The 21,621-nt window shown below is 49.7% G+C and overlaps 1 protein-coding gene across 4 annotated transcripts in view; it reads right to left on the bottom strand.

Annotated features, from left to right (window-relative positions):
• The window catches only part of LMF1 (lipase maturation factor 1), a 193,623-nt gene that overhangs the window by 17,378 nt on the left and 154,624 nt on the right, over positions 1-21,621 (bottom strand). For all 4 annotated transcript variants that reach the window (XM_083800243.1, XM_083800244.1, XM_083800242.1 and 1 more), the window contains 3 exons: positions 8,791-8,974; positions 5,487-5,640; positions 2,982-3,165 (listed from right to left, as the gene is read on the bottom strand). In XM_083800243.1, coding sequence (XP_083656369.1) covers positions 2,982-3,165; positions 5,487-5,640; positions 8,791-8,974 — 522 coding nt within the window. The remainder of the gene's footprint in view (positions 1-2,981; positions 3,166-5,486; positions 5,641-8,790; positions 8,975-21,621) is intronic.

Genomic DNA, 21,621 nt, shown 5'->3' on the forward strand with positions numbered 1-21,621 from the left:
AACAGGCACCTGACCACCAGCTCCTCACCGAGGGACAGGCTATGTTTGTCAAGAAGGTCCTTGCTCACTTTGCACTCGCCTGACGGCGTTATCAGCTGGGCGATGGACCAAAGGGAGTCCTGTCCGAGGCAGCTGCTGAGAAGCCACTGAAAAAGGTCGCAGAAATTTCCGCACGCCGTTGCTGCTGGCTGTTTGTGGGAGATTTTCCCCTTCTGCAGACAGGAAGAAGCCACGCAGACATGGTTCTGGACGGGTTACGTCCCTGCCAGAGCTAAATGAAGGACTTTAATTCAGAGCTAGAGCACCCACGGGATGGCAAGACGTATGAAACAAAGAGGGGATTTAGAAAACAAATGAAAAGGCATATTATATTTAGATAATAAAATTAACATCATGAAAATTGTTTCCTGGAAAATTATGCCATGTTACATTGCGTACAATCAAGGCACTACTGGAAACAGTAATTAAGAGGCAGCCAACTGCTAATTGCACTTCAGAGGTGGGGCAGCGCCGTGGCTCCTCCTGTTTCGGAGCTGGGGCCATGCCAGCGGCTCCCCGCAGCGCCGACCTGCGCCAGCCTGGCCAAGGGCCTGGCTCTCCCATGCTTGGGCTCTTCAAAGCAAATCCTGCAGCTACAGCCAAGGTGGAAAGCTTCGCAGGAAGCCCGGAGCGAAGGAAGGCGTCGTATGTCAAGCGGTGATGAGGTGCAAAGAGGAACCTGTCACGAGCAGCACAAAGGGATGGTAAATATCTTCCCCCGAACTCCCCGGGCTTTTCTGCAGGCTGTCAGAGCTGGATATGTCAGGTCCTTAACTGACCGCCTCCAGCGAACTGCAAAACCAACCCTCCGGCCGGCTGCTCGGAAGCGATCGCGCAGGCTGTGAACAGCGGTGTTAAAAATCCAGAACTTTTAAAAACAAATTAAACATAATCCGGAGGCTGAAGTAACTTGGTTTTATGGACTCCATAAACTACTGTATGGGGTTTGCAAAACTTGCCTGACTCCACAAACTTCTTCTGGGGTTTCGGCTTCTGGTTTCTCATCCTTTCCGCGGCTCTGCGGGACTCAAAGCCAAGCAGCGAACATCCTTCTGCAGGCTCCAGCAGCTCCGAGCAGGACGGCCAGCTTTCCCAAGGATGACAGCTGACACTAAGTACACAGCTCACAGTTTTCAAACAAACGTTCAGCCACTCCAAAGGAGATTTACTTCCACGCTTACGCATGTATTTGCATGCTTAAACCTAAACAGCCACGCTTGAAAGTGTTTGCTGCTGTGCATGTCACTTGTGTTCCTGCTGTTTTCAACATGCGTCATCCCCAGATCTCAGAGGGTTTTTTTTTTTTCTCCTTTCTGCTCTTTTTCTTAATTCCACTCTTAAGCAGGATGTGGGACTGCTTCCCGAAGAGCAGTTTGCACTGGGAGGCTGTGTGAATGCCTTGGTCTTGCTAAGGGAAGGATTTGTGGTCCCAGTCCTGAGCATCCGACTCAGGCTCATGGCAGGGAGGGGATGAGCACCTCCGCTGACCCGCGCAAGAGACCCACGGAGCTAATTACCGCTAATCAGCTGCTGTGGACAGATGCCTCTGCACGCACGCACTCCACCAGCCCCCTGCTCACAGGAGCACTTTGGGGAACCCTTCAGCGAAATGAAAAAAAAGAAAACAGATGCGAACGAGCCTGTGTTACTTCCTCTTCCTCCTCCTCCCCAGGCTGCTCCCATACATCACCGTCACTCAGCACGCGGCCGGTGTCCGCTGACAGACGGCGCTGGCGTGTGACGGTGTCTCTCAGCACCAGCACGGCCAGCACTTGCCCACGACGCACGAGCATTTATGCCCTTTCCCTGTTTGTTTTTAAACCTGAGAACACTTTGTATTTTAAGGCCTTGGGGGTATTCCTGCCCGGGAAACAAACGGCCTTTCTCTCATCTCAGAAATGCTTCTCTCTGCAGGCACAGCCTTCTGCTGGGTGACCTGGACTTCTCTGCTGCTGGAGCCCTCCTGAAATGCAGTAAGGTTTACACCAGCAGCTCCCCTTCAAACGTCTGCACCCCCATTTAATGCTGTGCATCGTTGCTGGCTGAAGTTTTAACCTTTGCTATCGTCTTGCTGAGGGATAAGCATACCTAATGCAGATTAAATGAAATTCCAGCACACAAAAACTAGCGGGGTAAATATAAAACCATAGCCAAAGAGCGATGGTTATGTCATCACTGAGGAATCTAAAAGGCGCCTAAATGAAAATACCACAAAGAAAGAAAACAGAGAAGTTTGGGGCAGGGGGGAGAGGAGAGAGGGAAGAGCACCAGGAGAGGACATGAGAACAAAGAGAAAAGCCTGCCACAGCCTGAGATGGGGCTGCCTCCCGCCCCTGCTGCAAGCCCCAGATTTGTAAAATCCCACCTACGTTCTCCCGGTCACACGACCGAGATTTTGCAGAAAAGGCTACAAGACGCTAAAGAATTACATTTACAAGTTTTCCCCCTATTCCTTCTCAACGTATAGCTGCCACCTGCCTGCCGATAGCACGTGAGGATGCTACATCTGCATGCAGGCAGGCAAGCAGCAAAAGCGTTTGCCGGGTCCCCTGGGGTGTCCCCAGGGGACTGAGGGTCCCAGTGGCCGGCAGAGTGACCCTGCAGGACACGGGCACACTATGGGGCAAATTCTGCCCCGTACACAGCAACGAACCCCCACTGTGCCACCACGCCTGGGGACAGGTGCGGTCCATGCGCCTTCTCAACGTCTTCAGCTCTGTTATTGCTGAGAAACAATTAAAAAGCCTCACATAAAATTTCCAAGAGTTTCATTACACTAGCAGCAGACATCCTTTAGGAATACAGTTTTTTTTTTAAACATAATTAACTTAGCTGAGGCTTCAAATATCCATCCCCCCACCCCAAGCACATTGTAAATTCACATAAATCGTTTTTCCTGGTTCACGGGACACACACGTCTCAGGACACACAAAGGCACGAACCTGGAAGGCAGCGAACCACATCAGCCAGTCCAGGCGGTAGTGGTAGGGGGTTATGAAGCACGGGCGCCTCTTCAAGTCCCCGGGCTTGCACTTGAAGTCGTACTCCTCCCAGACAGCGGCGGGGTCGTTGGGGTCCGGGCTGGACGTACCCTGGAGGATGACTTCTGTTCTCTCCTTGGTAATGCTGTGGGACACGACATCAGACTGTTACTTGTCTCAAGTCATGTAAAATGCTGGTTCACGAGAGTCAGCACAGCCACCGGGGCCTCGTGGTACGGCTGGATGCTGACGGGTCCAGCAACAGAGAAGCTGTCTGTCTGGCCGCCTTTTATCTTTCCAGCAGCAAATTACATAGAAAAGTCCATCTTTCACATCTTTCCCTCATTCCTCTCTATCATGCTGCACTTGTGCCAGGCCAAGGAGGGACTGCGGCCCAAAAAGATGATTCCTACTGAAATTGCTGGGCCTGGCTTTCTCGATTTTGTCTTTCTCAAGAAAGAGAGAGAATACAACAAGCATTTCCCACGTCCCAGACAAGCATCTTCACGCTGGGCCAACCTGTCTCTTTGTACCAAGTTTCTGATGTAAATCTTTCTCTCGTTACTCCGATGACTCCAGTGATAAATGAGCTCTCTGACTACAAACTCCTCATCGTATGAGAAAGTGGAGATGAAGGATGGTCACTAAGTGTATCCCCGTCTTCTCCATCCTGGCTGCAAGAGAGGTCTCCTTGTTACTCAGCAAGAGCAGGAGGTACTGCGTGAGCCACTGCAAATCAAGCCAAGAAAAGTAGAAAAGGAAAGCAAAACAAGCTCCCCGTACCTGGTAGATGTTTAGAAACTAGGTTAAAAAGCACCCCAGCCTTACAGCAGGTCATGCATATCCCTTTGCTACTTGGTTGACATTCTCTGCACAGCAAGGTGGCAGAGCAGCGGCAATGGCAAACTCTCCAGGCCACGGACACCACGTGAAACCACAACTGTCAGGTTTTCAATGGCCTGCCAGGGATGCTCCTCTGCCCAGGAGGACTGCTTTCCGTAACGAACACATAACAGCATAACTCTGCCTATGCACGCTGTCCTGCTCCCAACACCCTTTTAATTTTTTACAGCTTTGGTCCTTCCTCCCTCAGCCCAAAAAAAATGAAAGTTTGGACACACTCGGGCTCCACCTTCTCCCCCGACGGCTTCCAGTGATAGATGCTTACAAGCAAGGAATGCTGTACATCTCAGCTTATAATTGTTACCTACGTTTAATAGATTTCTGGATTCTCCAGCCAAGTTCCATATTATATGCTGGGCTGAGTTATGAGCCGTGGCCAGCTGCCCAATGGTTAGAAACACACTGTAAATCAGGGACACCAAATTACTAATAAAAGTATGTTCCTACTGTGTGATTCAAAATATGTCAAGTTTCACATAATCGTATATTCATTATAAGCTGCAATCCTCTTTTTATTGGTTTACATAGGCTGGAATTACAAACATATTACAGCAGCATTTCATCACATGCTCTTTAGGTTCTGGTAACTGTTGAAACAGAAACCGTGGACTGAAGAAGAAAAAGAACAACAACCCAAAGAAAACAATCTCCTGTAGCTTCACCACTCCAGCCTTCAAAGAGGTTCAGGGGTTATTACTTCTTGTCTCAGGAAAGGAGAAACGTCAGTTTTTCTCACAACATTTTTAGTGTTGATTATTTTTTATATTTTTTCCCCTTTTTTTTTCCCTATAGAAATGCCTGCTATTTGAAACATTGGGGAAAACCTCATACTAACTTGATGTGCTGCAGGTGTGCTCCGTACCTCCCGTGCTCGCAGTGAGACCCTCCCATCCCAGCAGCCGACCCGCACCCCTGGAAAACCCCAACTGCTGCTGCTCCTCCTGCGGGGCCTTGTCCTGAGCCCGCTAACCCCAGGGGAGCCCTCAGGGTCCTCCTGGGGACCACCCCGCGGCCCTACATGGGATTTCCTGAGCGGCCGGCAGCAGCCAGACCGCTGTTGGGCCTGTCCTCTCCATCTGTCTTGTTCTTTTTGTGAGTCCATTTATACTTTAGTCTCCACAGCTTCCTGTAGCGATGAATTCCCCAAGTCACTTGTTGGAAAAAGCACTTCCTTTTGTTGGCCTTAAATCTGCTACCCAATAGCTTATGTGAATATTTACATGAGGGAGAGCAAATGTGTGCACGGGAAGAGAAGTGCACCATAAATAAAGTGGGCTGGTGATGGTGAGGACTATCCACTGGATGAACTCTCTTACGGATATTTTCATCCTGCTATTACATTTGCTCCATCAATATAATGAGCTCACCGAAAGGAGCTCAAAGAAAACAAATTGTAATTTAATGGGAAAGAAACCTGCTCCTTTTTCTCCTTCTCCCTCATAAACAGATATTCCAAGTCTACTGGTTACTGGAAAGATTTCTGTTTAGCTTTAAGGCTATCAGACCGTCCCACACACTGCTGACAGCGGGGAGCTGTACAACGTTCTGCTGAAATGGAAGTACCTCCCAAAAGCTCCGTAGGTGTTTACTATCCTGAGAGGGTTGAAGGAGGTGTTCATGACTTGTCTGGAGCTGAGCAGGTTCAGCACAACAGGGACGCTGAGGTAAGCGATCAGGAGCCCGAAGGAGATGTTCACCACTTGGCGGATGCAGCGGCCTGTTCGGGACACAAAGGCAGACCAGAGGAATGTGAGTTTGCTGCCAGCAGCCAGCTCTGCTCCCGCACCCCCGGGGGGCACAGCCGGACCCCCCCGGGCCGCCCGGGACCCTGCTGGGTGCTCGCAGCTGCTCGGCTCCGAGCCTGGGGCTGGCGAACGCCCCCCGTAATCGAGCAGAGCTTGCCGAGGGCCATGCGCTATCGCTCGAGAGATCTGCCTTTCTCTAAATAGTCTGAGAAAGGGCTGAAAGGAAAAATGTCTAAAATGTAAGATTAATCATCGCTTCAGCGCGGGGGAAAAAACCCAGCTGGCACTCGCACCTTGCTCAGAGTCGCCCTCCTGGTCCCCAGCGTGCGTGGGCTGCCTCCGGCTCGCCCCGGCGTCGCTCCCGCACGTGGCCGCCCCGGGCTCTTGCCACCCAGACTCATTTCCTGCATTTTCCTCCCTGTCACTCAGTGGCTCCACTCAAACCTCCCTGCTTCCTCTGCAAAGCTCTGTTACTTATCGCTTATGTATGAGATGTGTTACTCCACCAGCGCTCTGGTATTCGGTTTGCAGGAACAGCGCTGGATTCACGTGGCATTTCAGTCTGGAGAGAAACCCACTGCAATCAGACAAATAAGCACAAGTGACCTCTGAAGGGCTCCCATGCTTATGGCCGTTTTTAATTTGTTTAACATTAACAGCCAAAGGATCAGATTCAAAGCAATAGCATGTAGCTTTCCCCTTATCTCTGCAGGAGAGGGATGTTTATTTGAACCCCTCTCAGAAGCTATTAATAATTGTTTAGTCTGAGAACATTTCTGGAGAACCGTTTGGTTTGGAATGGAGCTCGCCGAGATACCTCCCCTCGCCCCCTGCGCTGCTGCAGGGCTGCTGCGAAAGCGGGACGAGGCGGCCGGGCAGCGATTTGTCTTTGAGATGAAGCTTCCAGCCCGCAAGGAGCAGGCTCGGACACAGAGCACGGCACGGCAAAGGCAGTGCCAGTGGCTCCACGGGTCACAGTTTATGGCCGTGCATGGCCTGCTCGTCCTTCACCCCCTGCAGCCATGGTAGCCGTGACCGAACGGTGCGCAGGATCCGGCCCCAAAAGCATCAGCACCTCCTCGGTCCTGACATGCCCACTGTGGTGTGGTGATTGCCATCACGCCTTGGGGTGACAACTACTCGGTCAGAGGAAAAAAAGAGTTTAATACAGGAAAAATACTACAGTGAGGATGGAGCAAGACTTGGAGAAGGAGCATGAGACATGAGCCAAGGGGATCTGGATGGAGCAGCATGGAGCTGAGCACTAGCGGTGGGAATTAGAGGTCTCAGTGGGAATTACGTGCACATACTTCGAGGATGTGGCCAGATCCTTATAAAATCAGGTCATGAGCAGGGCATGACTGGGTACCCTCCTGTCTTCTGCTCTTGTGACCCAGGGGCGAGTGCCCTTGCTAAGCCTCTTGCCACACAGAGCATCAGTGCCAGCTCAACAGCCTCTACTTTGCTAGCAGAAAAAATATGCAGCAATCCAAATTCACCCAGAATATTACAGATACTGTACCCTTTACTTAGAGATTCCCCCTTTTTTTAAAATCCCAGGACAGGGACACATTTACACTCCAGAGCAGTGGCAGCTATGGATGGCTCTCCTTGCTTGGGGCAGCACTGGCTCAGTACAGTTTTCTGGAGAACACTACAGAAAAGGAGCAAGTTCCTCAAAAAAAAAAAGATCTATCCCCACCCTCATGGTGACTCTCCGAGTGACATAGCAGAGAAGCAACCTTTGGCTTCTCCTGCAAAAAGCACGGTGCAACTTGGGTGTTGTTTGGGACTGGATGTAAAAATACAGTTGGTAGGCAAGCTGTTGGCTCCCACAGCAAAGCTACCAGAATGGAAAAGCTGTTTAAGATTTCTAGCAAAATACATAAGATAGGACACAGAGAAAGCTTAATGAAATTGCATTAGCCTTGCTGGAAGTAACCCCTCTGGTTAATACGTTGTATTTCTTGGTAGATGAGAAAGGACTAGAGACAGACGCTCTATCTTGCTGACATTTTTCACTCTTCTGACAGATGTTTAGCGTATTTAAAAATGAGCATCTGCGATTGTTGTTGATATTATAGGCAATTTGTTGCTTATATGCGGTTTATAAAAATACTACAAATACAACTCTACATCTGTTACGCAGCCCCATGAAAAATATCCCAATGTTGCTTGTGCAGGCAATCTTCTGGAACCAGGCTGTTTGAAAACTCTCTTCCGAGCGGAACATCAGCCACATTAATCCCCTTTGTGAAGTTACAAACCCCCTTGTGTTCGCTTCTCCGTGTTCGTGGTATGAACAGGAGCTCACCTCCACCCTGTTTTTGGGAACTCCCTCCCCCTGCGGCAGTGCCCACGCAGCCGCTCCTCTCGGCTTCTCCAAGCGGGATGCTGAGCGGGGACGGCCACCTCCCCGGCAGCCAGCTCTCTCTTCCCCTTGGTGCAAGAGTTATTGGCTCCACAACAGATCAATAACCAATTTTGCTCTTTCTGGAAGTCTGGCTTCATGTGGAGTTACTTAAACAGAGCCCTAGTGCCTGTGGGCTCTAGGGGCAGGAGGGCAAATTGGCCAGAGGGTCACCATGCCACCGGGGAGAGAGAGTGCTGAGGGTGAGCAAACACGAGACCTGCTTCTGCATCCAACTTCTGACACGAAACCCTTGCCCCAAACCACACTGCGTGTTTCATCCTCGACTTTAAATAGTCAAAATAAAAATAAGAAAAATAAATACCCACAAGCTAAATTGTGCAATTCTGCATTGCTTAGTTAGGGCTGGAGTTTGATGCTCACTGGGGCGAGTGCAAGGAGCCCTGATTCCTGTGAGCAGAGAAGTCAGGATTTCTGCTGCGCGCCCTCCAAAGGCACCGTACCTGCACTGAGGACGTGCCCTCTAGTGGCAATGTCACAGCAGACCTTCATAAACCAGCTCCTGGTTTTGCACTCATTTGTCATCAGCTCAAGATTCAGACACCCTTCAAACCACAGAGGAGATCACGCAGGGGCAAAATTATCTCCCTCCCCATCCATGTTTTCTCCAGAAGGAGAAGATGAAAGCTTTTGAGATAAACACACCGAATACGCCTTTCTGCAGCTTTTTCTCCCTCCAGAAACAACTCACCGTATCCCAGGGGAGGCTGCTCGCCGGCTGCCTGCCTGGCCTGCATCTGCACCACCCGGTCTTTCACCCCTCCTCGCCTGGAGCTGAAGAGGAATCCCAGGCTGAGGTCGTCAAAGCAAGCGATGCTGGGCACGATGGTCAGCCAGTTGAGGAAGCTCAGGTTTCCGCTGATTATCAGGAGCACCTACACAGGAAAGAACGAAGCACAGGATGTTGAAGTTGCCAGCTGCCCGAGGCTGGGAGGAGACTCCACAGCTCCCACCTCTGTGGGCTTTGCTGAATGAAACCCCTTTAAAAACAGCTTAAGAAAAACTCTGGTGGTCCCTGGCCCAGCATCCACGCAGCCACATTTGAGCAGCCCTGGATGATGCGCTGCCCTGCAGGCCCCCAAAATCCAAAGCAGCACACGTGAGCTCTGCTCCGGCCCACAGGCTGCAGCCTGCTCCCCACCCTGCCCCTGCCGGTGTTTCTGCCAGGGAAACCCAAAGGCTGCTGTCCTGCAAGCACATTGCGATGGGAATGCAGTGCAAGGTGACCCCTGGCAGTTGGCTTCAGGACGTGGGGATCCAGAGGGGCCTCATGATGCGACGCCCTGGCGGAGCTCCCACCTCCTGCCTCAAACCTGCCCACGCGACAGCAAGGGCTCAGGGCCGTGACGAAGGAAATGCTGATGGTATTTTAAACCGGAGCACATCGTCAGCTGATTTTCCATGACTGTAACACTGACGGCAAACCCCGTCCCTCCCTGCTCAGGCTACGGGCCCAAAAACACTCCCCAGAGGGACAAGACGAGCCCAAGCGCGGTGCTCCCGGGGACTGCGCGGGGCCCCAGGGGCATGGCCCCCCTCCTGATGATGCCCATCTATCTACAGACTCAACGCTTCTGAAACCCTTCAGGAGGAAATATTGGAACTTCTAATTGAGGACCAGCTTTAAATATAAAGTATGCTTTTTTTTTTTTTTAAGAGGCATTTTTATTTTAACTTTTATTGCCCATTTATGAGAATGTTCTGCATGCGTAAGGCAGAAAAAGTGTAAAAATCTGCGAGTCTTTGGAAGAGTCTCCATAAATATTTGTACAGTGCAGGAAAGGCTTTTTGTAGACACACATTATTTTTTTCTTACTATCACAATGACTTGAAAAACAGAAGGAACCTTCTTGCACCCCAGTTCTCCGGCGAGTCCTAATGAGCACCACGCGGTCACGTTTGGGCACAGCCCGTTTAGCCTCGGCCATGAATCACATCTTCGCAGCATATGGCTTCGTTTTGCAGCTCTCCCCACGGTTGCATGATGTCACTTCCTTGCCATTTCCATACGTCAGCCACGGCGAAGATGCAGCCGCACCTCTGCTCGAGGTACACCCCGACCCCCTGCCAGAGCCTTTCACTGCGCCTCCGTATGAAACCGAATGCCCAGAACAATTTCTGCTTCTTGCAAGCATCGTTTTCAATTTCTGCCCCCGCTGCAGGCTCCCTGCCGGCCCTGCAGAGGCACGGCAGGGCAAAGGGAGGAGGACAGAAGGGCTGGGAGCTGTGACACCTCCCGCATCACGGCCCTTCCCTGTGCCCACTGACAACAACCGACGTGTCGGGAGCTGCGAGGAGCCGCGCTCGGCCACGCTCCTGCACGCCGAGCCACAAAGGAGCTACAAACGCCTCTCGGTCAAACCCTGCTGTCCTTGTCTGCATCTGAACAGATTCATGAAAATGGTGCAAAACCTTGCACGGATGCTTTTCCTGCTGCACAAGCCCGGTAGCGTGCACTACAGAAGTGCTACAGGAGCCAGCGCGGCACGGAGCAGGCAGAGGGCACCTGCACCTCGGCTGCTGCCCCCACAGCCCTGCTGGCGACAGCGATATTCCCATGGGAAGCTTCCCCGCCAGCGCGAGCGAGTGGAGCAGGGTTTGGATCACACATTATTTGGCTTTTGACTCACGTGTGAGCGAGGGACGTGGCGCTGGTGGGACCCCCCGGCACCCATCTCCTCTTGCAGCGTTTTCGGGTGCTGCCCCTACTGCCAGGGGCTTGGCTCCCATCCTGGGCAGCTCTGCCGGAGCCTCATTCTCTAGAGGGCTGTGAACATTTTTCTGTTTGTTCTAGCCTAAATTTATTCAAGCCCGGCCTATAGTTTTTTCTTTTTTTTTTTTAAAGTTGTTTTTTGCAGTTCGTAGATGCCCCCGTTTAATCTCTGCAGCTACATCCCTTCTCCGCCTTCACGCTTTCAAGCCAGCCGGCCAGCTCCTGCCTCCGCTCACAGAGGACTTCATTGTCTGCTTATCCCAGCAACCATGCCCTGAACCTGAACAAGGTCCAATCAATCTTTCTGGGTGCTGACAAGAACTGCACAGAGGACATCAGATGAGTCTCACCAGGAACTCCTACGGCGGTACTAACATTCCCTTTCCCAACCAGAACTATTCCTCCCGCTGCGTGCTAACCCCGCGTTTATCTGCTCCACCGGGGTGTCACGTTGGTAGTTGCCAGCACCCTGCAAGCAGCCTGTGTGCACAATTTCCCCCTACACACACACAATTTCCCCAAACTGAGACATAACGCGGGATTTTCTGCTCCCACACCAGGAGCATCACCCCGCGTGCTGCACAGCCCCGTCCCATCCCGCCTGCCCCACTAACCTTTGAGGCCAACCCAGACCGAGGATGCTGAGAACTGACTGACCCAAAAACTCGCTGCTTTGCCTGCGAACACAAACCACGTGGGTTTTAACCTAGGGCAGCCACAGCATTTAATCGTTCCACGTTTCACACGAAGAGGGACCGCTGCCAGCTCAGCCCTGCGGGCACCACGACTCGCACCAGGTGCAGAACGGATGCCACGGGCTCGCTTCAACGCCGGCACCAAAGCACCAAGCCCACCCCAGGGGGTCACCACGAAGCCACATCTGGTGTGTCCCAGGGCTGCCTGCCTCGAGCCACTGCGGTGCTCGGAAAGGAGCGTCCTGGGAGCGATTCATCACGCTGGCATCGGTCGCTATACGGGAATCCGCGCACGCAAGACAAAACAAGGAAAGAAAAGCAGCTGATGCCTGTTCAGGACTATTTTAGTTTTGAGACTGATTTGGATTCTTGTCCCATTAGTCACATTACTTAGGATTTAGCCCTGGTTCTGCTAATTAACTAGCTGTTCCTCAGACATATTAAAACAAAATGGAAGAAAATAGGAAAGAAAAGAAAGAGGTCTCACCATCTTACCCATAAAAAACGAAGATATAAGGCTGACAATGTATTACACTTTGAAAAACAATGCTCTGATGTAATAGTCAGTTATTTTTCAGACTTCAGACCAACAAATGAGAACTTCCCCCACCTTCCAGCTGGGTTGAAAGCTGCAACCTTGATTGGTACTACTTTTACTCTGTTTAAAGAACACTTCTCCATACACGCAGCCGAACTTTATCCTCCTGCAAACAGACTTGAGTCTGCCTTCTCTAACACAGCCCCCCGCCATGAGCACCAAAAAGCCACATCCCAGGCATAGAGGAAACCCCACCAAACCTTGCAGGTTTAACCTCCTCCTCTGGCAAGGCAGTGAAAGCTCAGCCAGCTCTGGCAGAGATGAACCCTGATGTACCGGGGCTCGTTGGAGAGCAAGGGCTCCGTGCAGGAGACCTCCACCTCACTTCGTAAGCAGGACAATTTAGCTGTCAAGGGCTCTGGGGCATTACCCAGGGATTGTTTTAGGATTTTGCTATACTCACATACACGATGAGGCTCTACTGCAATACGGACCGGTGTCACCTGGACTTGCTAAATCAAGTGGTAAGAGACAGTTCTTGTTCTGAAGAAACTTAAATCTAAACACGCAAGACAAACTTAGATCGAAATTAGGATTTAATACAGCTGTGTTACAGGCAGAGAATGGAAGAATTTTGGCACCTAGCTCTTATTTCAACAACGCTCTCTGGGGACATTGCCTTAAAGAAACTTACCCAAGATCACCTAAGGACTCTTGCAGCAGGGCCTGAAATAGGACCCGAATCTCCCAATTACAAATCCAGTGTCTTAATTACAAGTCCCCTCAAAATACCTGCATGCCCAAAGGCCAATCCCCGGAGTTTCCCTATGGTTTATCCCAGTGTGCACTCACCCAGCGTGCACTTTTCTTCCTTCAGAAAGGCTCCTTTTTGTGTGCGTGGTGTCCCGCTGGGGCCCTCCTCATGAAAATAAAAGGCGGGCTCCCAAAATACTATTCCACAACCCAAATATCAATAACATGCACAGTTTCGGTCTGAGCCAGTGTTCTATTAAAAAGATGTACATTTTCTTGTTAAAAAGAACAACAAATAAATGTTAAAAACGTCATCTACCCCGCTCTGAAATTAGCTTTTTTTAAAATTTATTTTTTATTTTTTTTAAATACGGTGATTTGCAAGTTATAATTTTCAAAAACCTGGTAGGACTCTTTGGTAGCAGATTCACATAATCCTAAAAAAAATAGAGATCTGACCAATTAAAGTAAGTAACAAAAGTCCTGCTATTATTTAGTAAAAAAAAAAACAAAAAAAAAACTAACTTATTTACCCTGAGTTGGATAATTATCCAGAATTACGAGGGGGAAGAAAGTATTTAAATCTGAATTACATACACATGTTAGGTCCTCGAACATAACATCTTGTACTCAAAGGAGTAAATACGCTTTGCGTTCCGCCTTTGACCCGTATGTGGTTTAGCTTTTAGTTCGATGCATGTTAATCAGCCTGTATTCATTAACACACTTCTCACTTAGCCACTTTGTTAGGAAACCCTGATGCTTTCCTGATTTGATTTGCCTTGCACAATTGCAGTAATATTAAGAAAATAGTTCTCCACTTTGCCACTTCTGCGGAGGATCGTTTTACAGCTTTGTAAGGAGCGACTGGGTGGTCCATTAGAGGCTTTTTTCGGTAGTGATTCACCTCTCTTTATTGCTTGGAAGTCAGAAGCAAGATATCTTATTTCCACCAGCCCTTAAAATCAGGGGATTCAAAAATAATACAAATTTGGCGCTTTCTGGTCTGTGGGTGGAATCACGAACCTGACACATTTTTAGCTTCAGTTATTCCAGCCGAGGCTCGATGCTCACGCTGGCCACTGCGGCTGCTGAGCAGGCACCGGCCCGCGAACTGACGCACGGCTTGATGTGATCCCCTGCCCGAGGGGGGGATGAACGCCGTGAATCCTCGAGCTTTGCAAAAACAAACCTCAAAGGAACTCCCGCTTCAAAGTCAATTAACAGGAAAACGGACGATTCTCCAAGCGTGCTGACGGCTGCCTGTCCCAGCAGATGGTTTCTCAGCCATTTCTGCAAGAGGCACGCGGTATTTGGCATTTCGCTGGCAGTGAGACCAAAACTTGGTCCGCTGAGCGACCGGGGCTGGTGGATCCTCTGCGATTCAAACTCGTATTGAAGGTGCTCAGCTCCTGCCCTGGTACGTGAAGAGCATTCACGCCTAGCACCGGCGTGCGCTGATCTGGGTTTCATCCCCCAAATTCCCCAGGTCTTACTTCCCTCATCTGCAGAGTGGGTTTGTGGGCGCTGCACCTCCTCCGCACCCACCTCTGGAGACAAGGACACCGAAGACCTCTAGGAGCTGGTGCTGCCGGGCTGCCGGGGCACGGGGAGCATCTGCTCCTTCCCCATCACCCACGTGCAATCGAGAGGTTGTTGCACTCATCTCACACTAATTTCAGCCCTTGCACCGCGCAAAGTGCCACGATCACAACCCAGCAGGGCCATCCCCACCTCTCCGCGGCTGATGGGCTGCGCCCTGCCTAGCTCAGCCCTCGGTTCTGTTTACTAAGTGTCTTTCTCTTGCCGGACGATATTTAAATGCACAATTATAACAAACAGATGGTATCAACCCCTGTGGTGATTTTTAAAAATTTTTTTATTAAAGCACAGTATTAATCATGGTAATTGGGTAGGAACTTTAAGGTTATAAAACTACAGCATGTCTAATGAGCGAGCTCCTTATAGGAGGAACTGAGGTTTTTAATCTAATAATGTCAGTTTTATGGATTATGACTGGAGTTTTATGAAGTGTGATATGAAATACTGTGGATTCATGGCTCTCACTGGATTAATTTGGAAAAGTAGTTTTCCTGGTTCTAGGCCCAAAAACAATTATTCCTTACATTTCTGTCCCCTGCACTGTTACCAAACCCCTCTGTCAGAAAATGGGCACCTACACCCATAACTTTTTTACAGGTTAGACTTCTTTGTTTGGCTGGTTTTTATTTTTGAAATCACAGATTGTTACAAACATACAGTAGGTACGAGAAGCTCATATTCTCTGTAGCAGACTGTATATTTGTCCAGAAGGAACAACAACAACGGGCTGTAAACTGTTCAGGTCGGGGCTGGAGCTCGCAGGCTCCGTCAGAGCACTGGGACACAGCCACCACGTGGCACTGGAGCGCTCTGATGCTAAGCAATCGGCAAGGAAGAGCAAAAACTGGAGTGCCCAGAAGAAGAATAATATCTTTAGAAGGAAAACAGAACCATAGGGCTGGAAGAGACCTCAGGAAGTCTTTTCTGCTGCCCCAGGACAGGGCTGCCTGTGCCCAGGCCCTGATAGGGTTGACCAACCTCTTCCTAGAAGCCCTGCTGAGCGATGGATCCAGGTCCCCATCCTTCCCAAGGCTACCTGCTCCAGTGCTTCACCATCTTTACCATTTAGAAGTTATTCCTGATATCCAGCCTGACTTCCTTGACAATACGTAATCCCATGACTCATCCTCTACTCACTCTCTTCTCGTCTATCTGCAATAGCCTTCACTTATGCGAAAAGTATCCTCTTGTCCACCGCCTCTTCCTCCTTCCTGTAATGTTCTCTTTTGGATGGAATGATCTCAGCTGGTTCAACCTTGCCCTGTGATCCCACCCTCTGGATCCCTGGTTATTTTCATTGTTCTCTGAACCTTCTCCAGCTGGGACATGTCCACCCTGAAGGGAATGCCCAAAACCGAACCATAGCTTTTAGCTGCAGCCAGCGACAGTGAGCACGAAGGACTTAAATACTCAGAGCACAAAGAATTTACATAGCCCGGTAGGATCACCCTTTCTGCAACAGTGCAGCCCTGCCGACTCAATCACATTGCCATTCGCAGACCCAGACCCTTCTGTGGATTTGGCACCTAGATATCACAGCCCGCCTCACTACTTGGGGAAAAAAATTAGTGCCAGTGCTTTGCACTCGTACCTTCTGCTTCGTGTTCAACCTTCTCCCTCTGCATCTCCAGTCTGTCAAGATCACTGTGAATTCTAACCATGTGCTCCAACACACCGCCATTTCCCTCCACCTGAGTGTGTTCTTCTCATTAAATATTAGACATCATTAATGAAACCCTAAATACCACCAGAGAGATCCCGCGGAGGTCCCCTTGATAAATCCTTCCCACTGCCAGTGAGCCATTGGTAGCTGCTGAATAGAGTTTCCACCCAGTTTTGTCCACCGGACAGTATTTCCTACTTCTCAGACACTGCTTTCTTGGGTTGTTTATGAGATTTTATGTGAAACAGTTTCAAAAGCCTCAGTAAAAGCATATATTATTTATCCTCTATTCATGTGCCTTGTTTTGTCAGTGAAGTAAAGAAGACTGCTTTTACAGTCTGTTCTTGGCAAAACCACGATGGCTGCAGCTCTCCCTTTGTTTTTTGGAGGTATTTACAAATGGCCTGTCTCATCATTTTCTTCCAGCACAGGCTCTGTAATCTCCTGGCTCTTCTTTATTCTCTCTTTAGAGGACAGTTACTGTATTAGCCCTTCTCCATCCTTTCATTACTTCACCTATGTTCTACTAATTCTCAAAGATAATCACTAATGCTGACAAGATTTCAACGGCTAGCTCTTTAAGACCCCTAGGATGGATTTCCTTAGGCTCAGATTATTTGAAAAGATCCAACTTTGCTAAGTACTCTCTAGCTCTCCCCTGGTTGTGGCTGAGGTCATCCTGCTTTGTTACTGGTCTTAATTACACCAACAGCCTCCTGAGATGTGACTTTTTAGTGCTGACTGTTATAAAAAAGGCACTAATCATTTCAAGATAAAACACAGAACCTATTTATCAACTCCGAAAAAAAAAAAAGGGATGCAGAAAAAAGTAAACCTCCTTCGTTGCACACAGAATAAACAACCACTTACTCACTCTGTGCTGGTGAAAAGCAGGAGACCAACGAGAGCGGCTCACCTCGGTGCTGTCAGTACTGCAGTACCCGGGTCCCACTTGGGTCTTCTCAGTGCAGGTCCCCAGAGGTACACGTGGGACCAGCTCAGCTGATGGGGACAGTGAAGACCCCTCCTCCTGCCGGACCTCCAAAACTCAAGAATGCTGATCAATGGACTTTGCATGTCACCAAAGAAAGAGGAAATTAGTCTTTAAAGCTGGATTTAGTGGCTTTATGAAGGTGCCGACGAGAGGAGGTGACATGCCACCACCGAGAAGGGGCGAGGGAGCTGCTGCATTCAGCAGGAGCACCTGGTCCCCGTCCCCTTCACCCTGCACACATGCTGAATACCCAGCAGCTACAGGGGGCTACCTGCAGGGGCCCCAGCCGCGAGAAGTGCCTGCACCAGGCGCGCTGCCCATGGCCAGGCAAAGGCACTTTGAGCCGCTCAGTTCCCCGGGGGAACTCGAGAAAGTGGGAGCTTGGAAATGACCCGGCGAGGCCACAGCGCCGAGCAGAGGGGGACAAACTGTTGGCGCAGGCGACGGGAAGAGAAAGGGAGATTTGCCATCACCCACCTACATGCGTTTGCCCAGTCCCCCAGCATCACTCCTTGCTCCTCCGACAGCTTGCTCTCCTGGTTTCACTGGGGGAAGACAGCAACCAGGCTCGGTGAACAGCGGAGGGTGGCACGCAAGTGCCACTGGAATGGATAGCACGAGTGCGTTGGGAACACTTCATCGCCCACAGCCTCTGTGCCATCTGTGCCTGGGACAGATCTTTGAAAAGAAAACGCCAGCTTTCCCTGAACGGGTGTAGGTTGCTTTGGGTTTGGTTAAACAGTTAACTCCGCTCTTCTGAGACCTGCGGCCCCACCGCCAGAGAATCTCCTGCTCCTACGGCAAGCTGAAATTCACAACATCAAAAGCTGGTCCTTCCTGTAAGAGATAGGAAGGACAAGCCTCAAAAGCCAAATTTGATTTTAATGTGCCTCCAGTTACTTGCGTACCATGAAAACATAGCCTCCCACAAAGAAAAACAGGCTATCATTCCCCCATCTGGTTTCAGTTTGAAAAATACTTATATATGTAGTTTTTCCCAAAAGTTATTGTAGGCACGGGCAAAAAATTCCCATTAAATGACAACAGCGAGAACATTTAATTTTCCCCTATTATTAATTTAATCTCGTTAACTTCTTGACTCAGTATTTGCATGAGGATTTAATCTCTGCTTTGTAGAGCTATTTAGTGCAGAAAAAATATATAGGAAAATAATTACGCCTGTCCACTTGCTCTGTTTTATACAGCAGATAAAATAGCTTTGTGAATCCCACAGAAATTCAGAAAGCTATTGGAAGTACCAGGAGGAAAAGGAGCAAAGCGAGTCGTGCCAGCCAGACCAGAAAGAGGAACAAGGCTTGACTTCAGTTTACTTTTGGACGGGCGGTGAATTAGGTGATCTCAGCCTAATCCACATTACGAAACGCAGCCCACGTGCATTTCTGTTTGTTTTTTAAACACAACCTGCTTCTGCTTTCCCAGCAGAGAGAAGCCAAGGAGGAAATGGGAGCGCGAGCAAGGGCAGGCTGAGCGCGGGCCCCTCTCCGGCTCGCAGCTCCGCGGCGGGCACGCTGCGCCCTCGCGGCACGCAGCACACGCGTCTCGTTTCTCTGCCTAGAAATCCTGACAGCCAAGACATAACATGAGTCAATGTTTTGGTTGATTTTTTTTTTTTTCTTTCCTCCCCCAGGCACAGGGCTCAAATGGTCTCGGAACACTTCCCAGGCTTCACGTGGAGCTGCCTCCCTTTCTCCATCCCTTACCTGTTACGGGCACACCTGATCTCAGGACACCCGGGCACTCCTCGGAGAGCTCGGCCATAAATTCTGTCAGCCCTGGCTTTCCAAAGTCACCCAGCTCGCTGGGAATATTGTGGAGTCAGGAAATATCCCAAATGTGGTATCCAAAACATGACTTCATAGGCACAGGCTGAGTATTTCCTTCCCACAAGATGATAGGAGAGAACCCACATATTATTACCACATTTAATACAGAAATAAGAAAATAATAAACCCTGCGATGTGCCTCGCACAGCTACGTACACACACCGAGCACCTCCGGTTAGTGAGTGGTCGCTCTGCCACAACCAAAGCTATGCAAATGATTCATTTAGAGCCAGAGGAGTTAGCTAGAATTCAAAGTGTTTTATAATTCACATGCTACCTTCAGATTTTTATTTTTCTGAGTAGCTACGACTGGGGACTTGAACAACTAAATTAAAAAAGACCAATATTTATCCCTAAAAAAACAGAGGTCAGAATTTATATTTCTAAATATTTAACAGTTAGAGACTCTGCTGAAATGTATCATAGAAATATTGAGGAATAAAGTAAGTACAGATGCACAAATACAGTCATGCAGCAATCTTGACCAAAACTGGTCCATGAACTGGGTCAGATTTTGACACGTTACAAATTGCACTGTAAGGGTTTTGCAGTCTCACTCTAAGCGCCTGGTCTAAAGTTACAAACAGAATTGTGCTACAGCAATTGGGAGCCCAACCCTTTCCAATCCTGCTATATACATGACATTTGTTCTTGATCTAAACGTGAGGCAATATAAATGTTTCAATCCATACTCACTTTTAATTTGTAGCTACACGAACCACCTACCATAGTTCCCACGGATTATGGGACTTGACCGCGGAGCATTTCTATGGAGAAGCACAACTTCCCGATTTTCAGTGAAAAATATTGCAAAGAGAGGCGAGAGAGTGCGAGAGGAGTGACTGCGTTTATACACACCCCTGGGCCTTCCAGCAGCCTCACACCCAGCACGACGCTGCGACGGGAGAGAAACCCGGAGCCGAAGGGGTTAAACCGACTTTCTTTCATTTATCATGTAGCACAAGAACTCGTAGCAAGTATTTCTGTCCTAGGAAATCCTATACATTTAACTCAATTACCGAAGAATTGTGTGTGAATTTAGGATCAGTTGCTTGCTTTGGGTCTGAAACACAACCTGACTCCCGTCCTGCCCCCTCGGAGCTGAGATGTCTCCGAATTACTGACTTTGACACATTTACTCTGCTCTGCAGCTTTGTTATGTAAAGTACCTCTTGGTGTTGCTTGATCCGATGACGCTTTTGCTAGAGGCTACAGTGTTCCCCATTAATATATTACAGGCTAAATAACTGCCGAAGGAGTGTTTATGTAGAGTGTTGGAACAATATAAAATGAAAAAATAATTTTACAGAAGGAAGGAATTTCGCTACTCTGCTCTGAATCATCAACATCTTTCCATCCCTGATGGTAAAGTTACTTCCTAAAGGGAGAAGCTGTCACAAAGATATCTAATGGCAAAAACGTTTCAAGACCCCATTTTACTAAAGGCCAAAGAGCATTTCCACGGACCAGCAAATCTCGGCGAGCTTTTCAACAGCATCCTACAAGCAGAGGACCGATTTCAACTAATTTGTTCCTGATTTTTCTCTAACTTGCTCCAGAAAGCTGACTTGAGTGGCAGGACTCCTCCATTGGGATGCTGTTATCGGCAGGTAAGACCGAGTCCTTCAGGTCTGGGGCAGAGGGTTCCACCATGGAGAACATTTCCATGAAAAGGAGGTGGCAAATGGATGGGTGAGACCCTCAGGGCTGGAGCTCTGCAGGAACCCAGGAACAGCCCGAGCTGCAACCAAACCCGGCCCTGCAGGCAGGTGATGCCCACGAGGCACCGGTCCAAAACACCAAGTGCTAGCTGAAGGCTTGGCACCACCAGAACGACCGTCCCTGGCAAGAGGAGGAGGATGAGGAGGAGCAGGAAGGGGCAGAGCTACCAGAGCGACCGACCCCGTCGGTTTGTCCCAGCATGAGGTCAGAACCTGGCCCTGCTTCAGCCCCGAGAAAACCGTATTAGCATGTAATTACGGGGCCTGGTGTGGACTTTGAAACAGGATGCAAAACCGAGTTCCTGATTACTCATGGTCATAAAAGCGACCGTGGAATTTTCTGCGGAGCCGGGCGAGGCGGGACGGGACGCAGGAGGTCTCAGCCCCGGCTGCGAGGCAGGTTGCCGCAGCGCTCGGCGGCACCGCGGGCAGGCGGCCGAGGAGCCGCGACGTTCCCCTGCCAGCACCGCAGCCCTCTGGTGCTTCGAGAGTGTTTGCACAACGCTGGAGTACCCATCCGCAAGACAACGGCGCTGTGGAAAACCAGAGCATTGTTACCACAAAGCACGCCTGGATTTCTTCACTCAGCGCGAGAGCAGCGCTCGTTCCGATTAGCTCATTTCATCAATAAAGTCAAACAGCACGTTAAAAAAGTTCTACATCTATTAATGGTCCAAGCGTTTCACTAACCAGCTCCGTCCCGCTCATTAAAAGTGCTTTTATAGCACATGCGGAGCTGAAGTCCAGCAGAAGTGCTCTGCTTCGGTGGTACCTCCAGATGGGTCGTGCTGGACGGAGACCCTCGGGCGGGCTCTGCTCTCCTCCGCAGGGAGCACGGGTTGGAAAGATTTTTTCCCAGTCAGAATCTGAGGGTTTGTGAAAATACGACAGGGGACCGGCCTCTGAGCGCCTTCCCCGGGAACCCTGGTCCCATCCTGGCTGCTTAAAGATCAAAACATCATCACCCTGTGCTGCGCGCCGGGCAGGCGGTCAGGTGGA

This window comes from Anser anser (genome assembly GCF_964211835.1).
Source record: "Anser anser genome assembly, chromosome: 15".
NCBI lineage: Eukaryota > Metazoa > Chordata > Aves > Anseriformes > Anatidae > Anser > Anser anser.